This window comes from Canis lupus, chromosome 35 (genome assembly GCF_011100685.1).
Source record: "Canis lupus familiaris isolate Mischka breed German Shepherd chromosome 35, alternate assembly UU_Cfam_GSD_1.0, whole genome shotgun sequence".
Classification (NCBI taxonomy): domain Eukaryota; kingdom Metazoa; phylum Chordata; class Mammalia; order Carnivora; family Canidae; genus Canis; species Canis lupus.
The window spans coordinates 5,592,050-5,607,870 of record NC_049256.1 but is presented as its reverse complement, the minus strand read 5'-3'; the positions used below and the strand labels follow the sequence as shown (position 1 = coordinate 5,607,870).

At 37.2% G+C, this 15,821-nt stretch overlaps 1 protein-coding gene across 12 annotated transcripts in view; it reads right to left on the bottom strand.

The window, feature by feature from the left end:
* Positions 1 to 2,857: 2,857 nt before the first annotated feature.
* Positions 2,858 to 15,821, bottom strand: part of PRPF4B (pre-mRNA processing factor 4B) — a 37,154-nt gene continuing 24,190 nt past the window's right edge. The window contains exons 9-19 of one of the 12 annotated variants that reach the window (XR_005384228.1): positions 15,388 to 15,535; positions 14,149 to 14,286; positions 13,405 to 13,558; positions 10,780 to 10,894; positions 10,043 to 10,194; positions 8,599 to 8,685; positions 6,216 to 7,510; positions 5,610 to 5,695; positions 5,280 to 5,352; positions 4,779 to 4,824; positions 2,858 to 3,035 (exon numbers count right to left, since the gene is read on the bottom strand). Coding sequence is in view for 2 of the 12 variants with exons in the window: in XM_038584052.1 (XP_038439980.1) it covers positions 7,307 to 7,510; positions 8,599 to 8,685; positions 10,043 to 10,194; positions 10,780 to 10,894; positions 13,405 to 13,558; positions 14,149 to 14,286; positions 15,388 to 15,535 (998 nt within the window). In the remaining 10 variants the exon portion in view is untranslated. The other 11 variants (XR_005384229.1, XR_005384234.1, XR_005384227.1 and 8 more) reach the window with 11 other exon arrangements.

Below are 15,821 nucleotides of genomic sequence, written 5' to 3'. Positions count from 1 at the left end.
GGGATAGTATGTTTTGGTTTTTAGTGGATGATTGGTGAATTCAATTCAAACATTAAAAAAAAAAAAAGACGAAAACTTCAAGCACTGCCCAAAGGAAAATGAGAAGTAAAAGGCTATCCCCACTCCCAGCCACCTGCCAAGGCATGGTCAGTATTACACTTCGTGGATCATCCTCCCGCCACCCCTCCCTCCCCCCCCCGCCCGCCCCATCCCAGCAAGATGAAATATTCCAGATAGGGACAGGGCAGATGAATTAAAGGATGATTCAAGTCCATGTTGAAGAGAGCAACTGCAGCTTCAGTTTCTTCTATTTTTAGTAAAAAAATAAGGCTCAAAGAGTTCTTAGAAGCAGAGGATAGAATGCTTAGTTTTTAGGTTAATTTCAAAGGATTTTCTGGAACCATACCAACACAATAGAAAATAAGTGTAACTGTTCAGGACCTTATAGGACAGGATTTTACCTCCACCCCACAGCTGGTGTCACCATCCACAGAAACAGAGAATGGGTCACAGAACAGATGGTCTCGCCACTGGTCTTCCCCACCAGCCACCCTTCCTCCCCTCAAAGTTCTCATGGAGTCTTGAGCCTCATTCGGCAGCCCTCATCCCCCTTCTCGTTTCTACCTTCTTTACCTGCTTGGATTTTACCTACTCACCGTTAGGGTTGTAATGATGTAATTTCCACCTGTGAAAACATCAGGAAAGGGGACATGCCTGTTCCACTGTACGTACCCCCAACAATCATCGCCTGGCATTGGAGGCGCCCTTCAAAGTACTTGATTAAGGAAGGGGCTTGGCCCGGCCTGGAGGACAGTTGGGGGACACGGCAGCTACGAGCACTGGCCGCACAGCCAGATGGAGTTTGAACCCAGGCTCTGTCACTTGACAGCTCCGCACTCAGGCAGGCCCCTTAAGCTCAGTTCTTCACTTTCCTAATGGGTAAGGTGAGTAGAGCATCTTTTATCTCACAGAATCATATGAGGATCAAGTGGCTGGCAAGTTAAAAAACTGATGAGGGAAACTAGGAGTGACACAGAAAGGCCACACTGAATGGAAGGAGCTGCCTCGGCACTGGAGTTAACAACTCAGATGATGAAGGTCCTGCTTCTCGCGAGGCCAGTGCCAGGCATCCGGTACATGGTAGGGGGTAGTGAAGACACAATCCCGTTTTCAAGAAGACCCAGAGTGGGAGTGGACGTGGGAGACGGCAAACAGGAGCTGGGAAGTATTTTAGAGGTAGAGGTAATAAAGGATCAGCAGTTATGAGAAACGGATCCTTGGTACTCAAGGATTGAGGGGTGGGAGGAGATGGATTCTAGGCTTTGAGGTCTGAGAGGTAGGTAGGCCAAATTCTAACTGGAAGCATAACCAGGCTACTTTATTTAGGATGCCATTAGACCCAAGAAAAAGGAGCTACTGAAAACACCTATCAGAGTTTTCAATTAGTCCCAATTGTTTTAAATGTAACTATGCAAAATACGCATTAGCAGCAATGCTGACTTCAATAATGAGGCAAAGGCACTCATTTTAACATGATCATTAGGAAAAATAGTTGAAATTTTTTGTCTGAGCCCCTAAAATGAGGACAGAAGAGGCACATACATCGCAAGTAGATGTAGCCATCTTAAGTTCATCTTGTGAAATGATGGGAGTAAAATAGGCAATATTTGGCTAAGAGAAAAACTGACCATTGGGCGAGTGGGAGCAAACTCGAAAGACTTGGCTGTTTTTCAAACCCGTTCGAAGCCAACTTCCACCACTATCCTTGAAGAAACACTTGGTAGCTTCTAGCACACACACAAGCTGAAGTAATTCTATTTAGGCAATTCGAGTTGAATTTGGCTTCCTGGCTTGCTCATAAACTCCCCATGTTTTGGCTCTCCTGTATGGGCGCTTTTTCTTAGCTCTTTTTTGGATCTTAACCGTGGCAGATTCTTACTCATCAGTGAAAAAACATGTAAGAAAGTTCTCTTGAAAGCGTGCCATACCCCCTCCCAAGCCCAATGCACCCGGCATACTACTTTCCCTAATAAAACACAGGAGCTTGTGACCCTAGTCAGTTGCTTTAGACAGAGGAATACGTAGTTCTCAAACCTCCGCTGGCCCACGTAGAAAACTGCAGCCGGGGCCTTGGCAAGGCGGCTGGCCAGAGCCACTGCCATTATGGTCCATTTCTTACAAAAACCAGGGCTCGACCACGAGGTGGAGAAGGTAGCATCTGCTAGGTCAGGTGTGCCCCACGTAGCCAGACACTCTGGCCCTGCATCCTCCAGTCCCGCTTTGTGTGTTAAAAGATTCATTCAATCTCCTGGCCCTTCTTAATGCTTTACATTTTAAGCTGAGGACATTTCCTTAAAAGGAAATGAGGAGTGGAGAGACGAAGGATACAGTCCAGTATTTGTCAGGCTTCCCCATCTGCAGTGGACCAACTGGTTTACATCATTACAGCAAAGGGAGTCATCTCATTATTTATGTTTCTATTAGCATAATCAAATCAGAAATATATGTAACAAGAACACAAATACCATACCCTTTGGTGTGTTCTGCATGGAGTTGCTGGGAAGTATTTTGGGGTCTGTAAGGAAGATCATACCAAGTCGGCCGTTTCCTCTACAACTTTCCCCTTCACGGGTACTCACAATGCACATCAGGTATCTTCTGAGGAACTTTTAACACAAATATCTAAACTTTAACCTGGCAGCTGGCAGTCCTATTTGGGCACAAAATACCTTTCAAAGCACATCTATGAATACCAGTGAAATAGCATCTAAGAAACTTTAGGTAGGAAATGATGTTTTTAACTTAAAACTAAACATAAAATACCAAACTACAACGAAGGAAGAATCAGGAGACAGTATGGTAACAAGAGACATATTTTATTAGTTTTCCCAATAATTGGAAAACATTGCTGCTAAAATTTAAGTTACAATTCAAATGATACCATGATTAACTGGGATACACATTGAGTATTTTCAGAGACCAGCTTCCATATCTTGATCACTAAATGGAAAGATTCTTCAGAACAGTCCCTTACCCTACATACAGAAGGAGAAAAAAAAATTAAAGATGCCATGATGATATCTATCAAACTGGAAAACATTTTAAAAGTCAATTTAGCATACATTATTGACATGTAAAAAAAACACAAACAAATTTGTACCGAACATTTCCATAAGGAAGAAATGCCATCTAAAAGGATGATAAAACTCATGTTGAATACAAACTTGAACTAGGATACTACTACAAGAAACACTTTATGAAGCCCAGTTTCTAATCAGGTCATCATAACTAATGAAAGGAAATTATTCGAGTTTCTACTTTTTTCCTATCTCCAACATTTAAAAGGGCATTCTTTAACTACTTCTGTGATTCCGGTTTCATTTCAGAGATTCTATTTCTACCTAGCCAGCTAGCGTTACGAAATGATAAAGAACACAGAAGGAATGCAAATATGAAACAGATCTGAGAACATTACATTTCTTTGCCTCTATCACATACCATGAAACATACACATTTTTTGTATTGTAGAAATGTCCTGAGTATTTGTTTTGGAGAAAAAAGGTAATTATTATAATGGCAAATAAATTACAATACCTTAAAAAACAATTATTTTGAAAGTAGTAGAATGGAATGAGTTATACATTGGGGAATAAACAGGATGCTATTAATAAGGACTTAAGGGTGAATATAAATACTGGGAAGGTCTTTAAAATTTATGACAAGATGCTTCCCCCTTCCTTCAAATCTTTGATACCTCATTCAACCTGATTTCTGATACCTTCAAGTATAAGGTCCATCTAGAGAATGGGGTCTACAGTGTATCTGCTTTCCGGATCTCACCCCCCAGCTACAGAAAGAACTATGACGTTTTTGAGGATTATGTCCTAAGATTTAGGAACCCCGACGTCTGACAATCACATGGTATTTTTGCTCAGATGTGTATTAAACAAATGCTTTATCTGAGATTAACTTGTTTGAAAACTATACAGCTACTCTGAAATACGAATGCAGGATAAAGATAATTCACTAAATTAGAACCATCATCTAACAGAGGTCTTACGAAGTTCCAAATTTCTGCCTCAGAAAATTACTAATTCTAATAAAATCACGTATATGTATGTAAAGAATGTTTACAGGGTTCCCTTCAAGTAGACAAATCTAGGAATGCTAAATTTGGGAACAAAGATCTACTCTCACTTATAAAGAAAAACTGACAGTGGTTCTAAATATTTTGTCTATCTTAAGACCATGACTGGACCACTTGTAAAAAAGTTATTAAAAGGGAAAGTTGGGGAATAGAGTATTAAAGGAGTTGGGTAACACTGTTCTTAAAATTCCACTTTCTATTCTTTTGCATCTGCAAAGGAGGTAAGATACCTAAAGACTACTTTTTGATGTATGTGATCTTGGTGGTTTTTCTCACAACCCCTAGGAACCAATTTTGATGGCCATGTGTTCTGTGGAATCTCACCATTCAAGAGTCTTTCATAGTATCACTAAATCTGACCACAGTGTTTATTTGGGGGGGGGGGCGGGGGGGGTGGGTGGGTATGGAGAGGAGAGAGTGGGGAGCAGGGAGAGGAAGGAAGCATGATAAAACAAGCACTTTACAGATGAACACCACAACAGCACTACTACTCTAAGTGCCAAACATTAACAAAACCCAAATCATAATGCTGAAAACTAAAAAAATTAGACAAAAATTAAATGGAGGATTCTTTTTTTTTCTTTCTCTTTTTTTTTTTTTTTTAATTTTAAATCTTTTATAGGACAGAAACCTTAGCTCATGTCTTCTGGCTGTCATCATCTTCCACTGAACTGCACCTAAAACACAAAGAACAAGTAACAAGCAACTTTGTTTTTTAAAGAATAGGTTAATAGTTTTGAAGGCATAAGATGAACTGTTTCTAGTGGAAGTTAACTTATTAAATAATTACATAAAACGAAGCCATGAAAATCACCAGAAGCATCAAAATGTTAACTATTTTGAGTGCAAATAACTACAAAAGACTCGAATATGCAGCATATTATCACCAAAATAAAGTAAGTCATGGTGGGAAAATCACTACCCATTTTATTTTGTTAAGGTAGACAAGCTGCACCTGTGATGCCTTATTTAAAAGGCATCACTCTACCTGAAGATGGAAACCACCTTTAATTTATTTTAGTAAGTCTAAACCATGAAGAGACGGGGTGTAGATTCAAAGTTGGCTTATTATATCATCTATCACCTTCCTGGCTGTAGTTCATTTCATGTCTTTAAATGGAGCAAAACCCACCAGAAGAATGCTGCTATTCTGATTTTCCATTCTTGAATGCACCAAAATGTGCATGCTTGTTGTAATTAGGTGCCTGGGTGAATAAAAAAATCCCATTTACAATTTAAAAATATTATTTAAACCCCTAAAATCTGGTTATTTTCCACAATGCTCAGGAAGACAAGCATTATATTTTACCACCCAAACAGAAAAGATGTACATACATTTCTGAAAAGTCTCTCCTACCATGTTAAAAATATGAATTCCTTTGTGTTGCAAACCCAAGCTGATTTACATGATTTGTTTTAAATTGTTGCTAAATGTTTATCTACACATGCTGTCAGAAATAACCTTGTTAAGAAGGTGAAGCTGGTGTCTCAGCAAATCAGACCCCTTGGAGAAGGCGGTGAGTGGCCTGTGCCCCGTTTTCCTTTTCTCTTTCCGCACCATCAAAAGGAAAAGTGAGAAAATAGCAGAAACATTAGTTAAATCCTGAATTACACCCCGTAACCTACAGGAATTATCTCACTACACTGAAAACTGACAATACTTGTAGGATTTTTTTTTTTTTGACGAAATAACTTAGAATCCTGATTATTACTAAAACGATTAACTTGTGGCTAGGCTTAATCTTTAACAAATAATTCTTTTAAAGACTTAAAGGAAGAAACGAAAGGTTGCTTTTTAACTATTTATGGTTTACCTGACTTACCAGCACTGAAGACAAAAACTTTTAAAAATGGCTACAAATGCCTTGTTCACAAAAGACTTTATTATCTAGTGATGCATACTGAGAACATACAGAAATCTGCATGGTCCACTTCACATGCAGGAGAACAATCTTCACTTTACAATAAGTGAGTGTCAACTGTTTTATGCAATAGACAACACTTTAAAGTCACATTCTTAAAGAAAAGCTTCATTTACAAAAGAAATAAAAGGTAAAGAAGCAATTACCGCTTTTAAAAAGCAGCTGCTTTGTTCAAGAGTGGAAGGTTTATGCCTGTATTGAAAGACAACATGATCACAAATAATGAAAACAATGAACAAATGAAAAACACTTTTACCATAAAGCAGTACACTTTCAAAATGACATACAAATAGTTAAAAATTTCATTATGTTGTCTAACTTTTAAATATGAGGACTTTCAGAATTAGGCCTCAACATGTGTAATTAGTAAAGGAAAACTATGCCTTGTTTCTACGTCACTACGAACTGTATTTAACAAAATGTATATAAAGTCTATAGCAAGTTGATTTAAAAAATTAAAGTTAATAAGAAACAGTACACTGAAGGCGCTCTATCCATCAAGCGCATACTCTTCCAATTTTAAATGTGATGAACAGAACAGAAACTGTAACTATGCCACAGTTGCAATGCCAAAAAATAAAAAAGATCAGTTATCACACATGCAGGGAATTCCGCCACAAAGCTAATATCCCTCATTTGTCAACTGTTCCAATAAAATAACATCTTAAAACACCAGTGATGTTGATGGTTTAGCTTACCTTCAGTGTACTGAATGTTGTACACAACCTGCTTTAAAAGAGGAGACCATCCCTGCAGGCAGGCTCAAGAAGGAACAGACCCCTTTCGGCACTGACTACACCAAGGGCATGCTGCTGTGGCCTGCACACACACACCTAGGAAAACGTGAATATAAACAGCATTTATGCTGGCCATTTTATCTGAAGACCAATATGAAGCCAAGTTTGCTAAAAATAAATCAACCACCCAGTATTACTACTCATTTTATAACAGATGCTTTTTGTCTTTTATGTGAACTGCAACCATATACATTAGCACTGTAATTTTGTGCAGTCTTGGCAATTAAAACAGTTCTACAGTGAAATTTCACATAAGACACAAAACAGATTAACTAACATTTCTAAAAGAAATATCACCCTTGGTGTTAATTCAAATATATCATGCTTCCTCAAATTTGCTGGAGAAATATTTATAAGTTTATATACATTAATAAACTGCTGTGAAATTTCTTCAGTCTTTGTATTTAATTACTCAAACCCTTGGAGCTTCTTCATCTCGTTTAAATTTTTTCCTGGATGAAGGCATGCTGTAGGGCCTGGTTGATGCTAATTCGTTTAGCTGGGTCCAACATTAGGATCTGGTCCAACAAGTCCTTTAGCTGGTGTACTTTTTTACGCTGGTCTTCAGGAAGTCGCTGGCACCCAATCAAGTCAGCCAATAGGTCCTTGGTTGGATTAATGGTGCTCATGACAGTAACTTTCTCCTAAAAATAATTTTTAAAAATGTGTATGTCTACATGAGTTACTAAGTATATGTACCTTAAACCAGACTGCTTGGTCTATCAGAACTTTTAATACATTGCTATATATAAATATATCATCATCTACTCATTTAAAACTTCCCCATGGCTTCCTCTATTCTCTACATCTTTTTAAGAAGCAACCAAAAAACCTGAATGAAATGGAAAAAAAAAAAAAAAAAAAAAACACAAAACCCCAAAGTAGCTATGATAGTTTAAAAAAAACATACTGTTAATTTGGTAAAAAGATCAAAATGCTAACAGAAAGGAAGTCTATGAAAATCGACACACAGTTAAGTAATTAATAATAATTAACAGCAAACACTTGTTATTTGAACTGTCCTTTCCCTACCCTAAAGTGGTAACAGGAGGACACGGAAATGTTACGTGCTCTGACAAAGTTAGGAATAGACAATATAATAGGGACAAAAACAGAAAAGCCCTTACTTCAACCTGTAGGTTTTGCAAAGCCTCATACAGAATGTGTATTTCCCCTGAGGCTTGAAGCTGGATCAACTTTTTTTAGGGGATGAGGAAGTACAGGTGGCAAATAAGGTCAGGATGGTCTGTAAGCAGAGAGGTCTGACACAGCATGCCCTTCAGCTAACTGCCAGATGTGGAATGGTGGGGTTTACAGAGCACCTACCACGAGGGGTTGCAAACTGCTGAAGATGGCAGAGTTCCATCAGAGAGGAACCCAATGAAGAGATTTTAAGCAGGGAGAATAACACGATCAGATTTGTTTTTAAAAAGTTCACTCTGGCAAGCAGTACAGAAGCTGGATGGGAGGCCAGAGAAAGAATGATCCAAAGAACAGAGGAAGAGAGTCTAAATAGGACCTATAATAAAAATAGACTCATTATCCTAGACAAACATTTTTAAATCCCTTCCTCTTTCTCATAGCCTGATTGTGTTTGATTCAGGAATTGGCCAACAGCAAAAGGAATTATTTTTAGTGTTTTAAATGTTCACAGCTCCTAGTACCACCCAGTATTTAGTTCATTCACAAATAAGACAATCATTTCACGTAAGGACAGTTAAAAGAGACTTACCCTCTCTGTTACTTTATCAACTTCTATATACATGAAGTTGAGATTTTGATCAAAATGTTGGTCTTTGAATACGCCTTTCCGAATCATCTGGCAATAAAGCAAAACAAAACTTGGGTCTTGAACTATTATGAAATAGTCTGGCCTACCAACAATTTAACACATAACCAGTCACAATTAAGACTTATTTTGTCTCTCTGGGTTTGTCTTCTCATTTAGGAATCTTTTAGATTCCTTGCTCTAGAGAGTTTAACATCTTTGAAAAGGCTAATATAAATGCTGTGCCTAGAACTACTTAATAACTTGAAATTGTATTTTCCAAGGCAGTGACTTAAACCAACTATACCATCACATTGTGCTTTCACTATTCAAAACTGAGGCTTAAGCAAAGACAAAATCATTTGCTCTCAGATAGGAAAAATATAACACATTAGGGGCCTTTTCTCTTGGCAGTTTAAGAAACCCAGTGACATTTTAAAAATTAAGTTCCAACAGCCCTGAAATGATACAGGTCAGACCTCATTAAAACAAATACCAACGTTAACTAATTTCTGTGTAAATTATTCTAAACAAGTGCAACATGATTGAATTTGGACAGTACCTAAAAAACATAATGGCTTCTGACCTACTTTGGGAAAAATCTGTAAACTCCCAGAAATTCAGCAAATTAAGCTGAAGTCATCGGAAATCTAACATATAGCCCTCAGACAAGTTAATAAGTGCCTAAAATTTCTGCTTCATTTCTGAAACTAATTATTGCAGCTGAAGCATTAAGGGCAAGTTTTATGTTAGAAGGACGTCAATTTCAAGTGAGTTTTTCTTGGTACCTTCCTTTCCCAAATAACTTCCAATCTTTAATAAGCTGATTGCCATCAAGTTCCTTTTCCAATATTCACCCGTCATTCTCTGGCAACTGAGCCCTTCTTCACATCTGAACTAACCTGACCTGCATCTTTTTTCATTCCACCTCTCAAGCATGTTTGGTGCTGTTACCAATAACGGTGTGCTCCCAAGGCTGCTTCTCTGCCCATCATTAAAGGATAATAAATGGAACAAGGGAAGAACAAAGATATGAAACAGTCATATATACATGTATGGTTGCTTAACAAATGTATGCTCATCAATCTCTCTTCCTCAATTCCAATTCTATTCTGTAGGCCCCTACTCTTCTGCTTAAAAGAGTAAAGAAAAGCAAAGAGAGATGTTAGAGGGGAACAGGAAAATGGAGCTCTCTTATTCACTTCTGATAGCTCTTCGCTGACTAGAACCACTACCTTTAGTAGCAGAAATGAAAAAGAGCTAAGGAATCACAGTAGCCATATAGCTGCCTTTCTGAAATGGTTTTATAGCCACTAGTGAGTGATGAGTGCAGTAATGCATTGGTCTACAGTAAACTATTGCTAAGACGTTAAAAAAATAATAATAAAAACTCACATTAATGCCCTACCTTATTTGGCATCTTTCCTTTGAGGTCCATGGCGAGCTTCAACATATGGTTATTGGTTTTGCCAGGAAATAAAATTTTTCCAGTGTAGAGCTCATATAAGGTACAACCTACAGACCACATATCTATACCATAGTCATAGCTTTTACCTATAACTGAAAACAAAACAGAAGTTTTAATACATGATGATAGTAACAATCCACTATTTACTTTCATTAATAGGGGATTAATTTAGCTTGGCTTACATAACTGCAATCTTAATACCTCACTTTGGCATTAGCTTCATGTTTTTTTTTCCCCCACTAATTCTTAACTTAAAATCTTAAAAAATGAGGGAATGCAGAAGGAATTGAAAGGGGGGCAGGGGGCAGAGGAAGTGTGTATTTCTTTTATTTCACCTTTGGTGGAGGTGCTAACCAGCCTCAACCAAGGCACAGGAAGAGCAAAAAAAGGTCCCATACAATCCATAAATTTGATAATCAGACCTTGAGTAATCAAGAGCAGTCTTCTAAAGCCGAAGATTTTCCACAACTGTTTTGCTACTCTTGCCAGACATGATCAAGACTCCTGTCACAACTACCACCATTCCACCTGAGGAGGATGAACTTGCTACGGTTCCCTTCCTCATCAATGACCTCGTGCAGCTGCTGAAGTGCGATGGAAAACAGTACTTAGACATTAAATATGCTGTTTCCACTGCATATGATGGCCCAGGTCAAAGAACATTTGAAGAAACTTACTGATTTCAGGAGCACGATAAAATCTACTGACAAGATAAGGTGTTATGTCATTATCCGCAACATGTGAAGCCGACCCAAAATCGCAGAGCTTTAAAATAGTTTTTGATTCATTAACCTGCAAAACAGTTTATCATGGAAGTTTAATTCATGTCCAAAATAATTATGACAAGTAATCAGATAAAAATAACTGGCTTTGAGAAGTTACTTCCAATACTGAAAACAAAGTTACCCATTTTAAAATTCCTTTTCTAATTATGTAATAAGTCAATTTCCTAATTATAAAAAAATTAAAAGCTATTAAATATTTGATTACTATGAGTAAAAAAAAAACTTTTTTCAGTGAAGAAATACGGGCTAATACCAAGGACATTTAATTTTAACCAATGCTACTTAGAAAAGGGAGGGGTATAGTAAGAGAAAAATCTCATTGAAGCAAAGCATCTTCTAAAAATCCCCAGAATACCTGAATCAAGTCGAGTTACTATTTAAAGGAACATGAAGACAATTCATTAATAAGGATCAGATTTAGGTTAACTTTCAAGTGACTGTAGTTAACTTTCAGTTGCCAGAAAATTATGACAGCAATGAAAGCAGAGGATGATTCAGATTAAATCTGGACAAAAACAGAATAAGAACATTCTTCATCCGAAGCGGCTAGACCATCCCATATTTAGCAATCACTTCAAGTCTAAAAAGTATCAAATCCCTTAAATATAAAGAAGGTATTAGTTAAGAAAATGTTAAATATATTTGGCACAACTGATAAACACGAACTCTATATTAGTTATTTGTTTCTTTTTTCCTTTGTAAATACTTCAACATACACAGTAACAGTGACATCTGCTGAGAAAGGCTGGAGTTGCTCCCATGGCTGCTGCCACTCATGAGTCAGAAGCATGTTCAGGTCTAACAAGTGAAGATAATTCATATTCCAGAGTCCCTTCCCCCCTTCAAAAGAGACACACACAAATTCCGAGTTGGGACTTGAACTTGGCCTACAGTTCCCACCCCAAAGAAACATAACACTTTAAATAAACTAGGCACTTTCTATTGGGACACCAGAACACTTGGTCAGTGTTACAGATTGGCCCATTAAAGAGGATATCCACAGAATTAAGCTAGTAACGGAAATGATTATTTTTCACGGACAATTTTTAAATGAGAAATTATCAGTTGAACTCCTGGGCTGGCTAAGACGCCTTAAATAATCACAGGATACCCACACTTATCTGCACTCTCCAGTTTGGCTACACAACCTCCATGAGAAACATGGAACTCCTACCACACTGATGGCTGAAATGCTGGGCTAAAGGGTTTGGATTTTCATTCATAAACTCCCTCTGGTTTCTGATGTCTACCTCCTCGTTCTCAGGAAGGAGAGAAACCTGTAATGTCTGAAGTCCATGTGTAAACTACCAGAGTAGCATTAACTCAAAGAAAATGAAGTTTTAAAAACAAGAGCTCCTAAGATACTGGCAAATGTCTTAACTTCTATGGTGGTTACACAGATGTTCACTGCATAATTACCTTTAAATTTTACATATTTTATACAGTCTTCGGTACAGATGGTGTATTTCACAATTTAAAAGAAACAAATGGAGATAAACATTAACTTTGAAGTTGACTAGACAGGTCTATAATTCACTTATTTCACTGTAATTACTTAGCTTCTCTAATCCCAGGTCATATTAGATGTGTAACACATTGTAAAGTCAAACAAAATCTATTACGATGAAGGTCTCATTATTAATGCGGTAGTCTGGAAAGAAATATTTTAAGATACTAAAAAAGAAGAAAGCTCTGAACTAACAGCAAAGTTATTGATGAGGAGTCCTTAACAAACTTTAATGGGATCATAATCTTTTAAAAGCATAGAATGTTATCAGCAGACAAGCTAGGAATTCACCAAGTTGTGAACACATCCCCAACGTTGAATACTTCAGTATGGGGTGAAGAAATGGGGCCAGGGAAGGAAGTAGTACGTGTACACTCACCGCTCCCTAATGGGAATGTATTACTTCTAAATTAAAACAAAAACAAAAACAAAAACAAAACAAAAAAACCACACAAACCCTGTGAAAGCTGTGTATTACCACACCAGAAGTCTCTACTAGGGAGGTAAGATTATGAAAAGGGATGCCTTTCAACCTTAATCACAACCGAGCTCTGCTGTGTTTGGGCTCCTCCTGGGCACCTATAAAACACTACTCCATGTATCTACTTAAGAAATAATTCATTTAAATGTCTCTAACCCTGTTAGACCACAAACTAGAGAACAAAGAGCCATGAACAGTCCTATTTCAAAATGCATTTATTCTACTTAGATACCAGAGGAAGCCCATCATTATTATACTAAGGCACTCTTGGGAATTGTGTGTACTCTAAATCTACCAATTCAAAGGAAAAATTGGGACAACAGCCTATTTCCTCTTTCTTTATACTTAACTATTTAACACTTCATGGACCAATTTCCGAAAAAGTAAACACTGGTTAAGTCCTTTCTAATGGGTAACTAATATGCTGAGTTGTTCTTTTAAGACATCATTTCTACAATAAGACAGTGGTAATCACGTTACTGGTAAGAATCTAAATGGATGCACAAGGCAGCCTGATCGTTTGACTTACCAGGATATTGTCTGGCTTGATATCTGCATGTAGGATATTGCATCTTTTAAGGAGCTTTAATGCCAAGAACAACTGCTGACTGTAGGATCTTACAGCTTTAATATGAAGACCAACATCCTTACCGTATTTTTTTAACACCTCTCGTAAATTCATACTTTTAGGAGAGAAAAAGAAAAAAAAAATCACAAAATTAGGGGTGAAAATGGAAATAAAAAAGGCAAAAACATGTTTAAGTATAAAGTAAAATCAAATCCAAAATACAAACTAAAATTAAAGTTCTCTGTTCAAGAGCCCTCCCAGAAATTTAATAAATTACGCTGAAATGAGAGCACATGAACCTGTGTGTATATAAGACAATTTTCCAATAAAACTCAATTTTCAAAATAAATAGAAGGGAAGACATACAATGCCAAAATTCTTATTGATTTTAGAATGGGTTTATATTTGAAAGCCTAAAACCAAAGCTACACTTTTGAAGATCAAAATTGTTATTTCTACTCCACTACTTCCATTTCTTTTTATTACATTGTGAGAAATCTGTTGAGCTGAAGGCTACATGAGGTTAGTGCCTGACATATAGTACATGGTCGATGAATGTTTATACATTAATGATTGCCAAAAAGCTAGCTCTTAACCAAAAGTAAAAAAGAAAACCAGAGCTAACTGGAAAAAATAAACACACAGAAATCTGTCATGGCGTTTATCTAAATTTTTAGCAATGTACAGGTTTGACAGTGTACCTACCTTAGAGGCTCAAATACGAGACAGAGATGCTGTTTGTGATAAAAGTGTCTGAAGAGTCGCAAACAATGAAATTTGTCATCAGGATCAGCATCATTAAGTTTTTTCAGGAATTCTAGTTCTTTTAAGCCAGTTTTTTGCCTGAAAAGAAAAATAAGCTTACTTCAAAACTGAATGCAGCATTTAAGAAAACTAAACAATATTTTCTAGTATCCAGTCTCATCTATCGCAAGTGATACCTTATATTTCTAAAGTACCAAGAGCCAATCTGTTGAGGAATGACAAGTGTCTATGTCATTCACACAGTACTTTACACTTCCAAATATTGTTTTCATGGCACTTATTTCCACAATAATCAACAGAAAGAAACACTGGAGGAACAAACTCACCTTGCTTTAAGGAAATTCAATGTTGCATATTTTATTTTCAGGGAGGGGGGGATGAAGAGGGAAAGAGAGAATTCCAAGCAGGTTCCACGCCCAGCATGGAGCCAGACACGGGGCTCAATCTCACAACCTTGAGATCATGACTTGAGCTGAAATCAAAAGTTGGATGCTCGACAGACTGAGCCACCCAGATGCCCTCAATCTTTATATTTTTATTTTAAAAATGTCTTGATGTAAATGCTTTAACAAAAATGGAACCACACTAAGAGTCAAAGAATGGATGTCTTATCAAATACTAACATTTGATTTTCCTCTAAAATTCTAGTTCTAGGGATCCCTGGGTGGCTCAGCGGTTTAGTGCCTGCCTTTGGCCCAGGGCGTGATTCTGGAGTCCCGGGATCGAGTCCCTCCGTCGAGCTCCCTGCATGGAGCCTGCTTCTCCCTCTCTCTGTATGTGTCTATCATGAATAAATAAATAAAATCTTAAAAAAATAAATAAAATAAAATTCTAGTTATAATTTGTCAATAAGCCATATTTTTTAAATGACTTTAAAATATTTTCTAAGCCTAGGGCAGCTGAAGATGTTGATATACATTATAACTGTTCTTTCTAATGTTTTAAAGCCAATGGCAAGTTGACTTTAACATCAGCTCAGTGTGTGGTACAGACTGTACTTATTAAAACTTATGGGTATGACAATTACTTCTATTTTACAAAAGACCAGGGGCAACAGATTCAATACCAGACTTGTCATTTTATAACTGCAATACTTACAGACTGTGTTAACTTTTAAAAAATGTTCACTTGTGAATATCTGTGTTTTTTGGTTTTATTATATAGGTCTTCTGAACTTACATGAGCTCATTGTTTCTGATGATTTTTACAGCCACTTCTTGGTTGGCTCTTGCATTATCTCTGGCTCGTACAACATTACTGAAGACACCCTGGCCAGTGTAGCCATACACATTGTAACGCTTATCTAGGACTTCACCTATGTTCACACCTATAAAAGTAAATTAAGAAATGGAATTTCGACCATATTAAGTAATTACTTAAAACCATGAGACACACATAATAAATCAAAAAGAAACAGTGCAGTCACTTAAAAAAAATGTGTCAAAGCTCTACTGTGTGCCTGATTTCCTGGACACCACGGAGAATCAAAGACGAGCCTCCATCAGTCACTCTGTCATAATGTGGTTCAAGCTGCATGCCCAATCCCTATCAACTGAAGATTTTAACATTGAGTAGGGAAGAAACGTGCTCACTGAAGTGTTTCCAACTGTAGT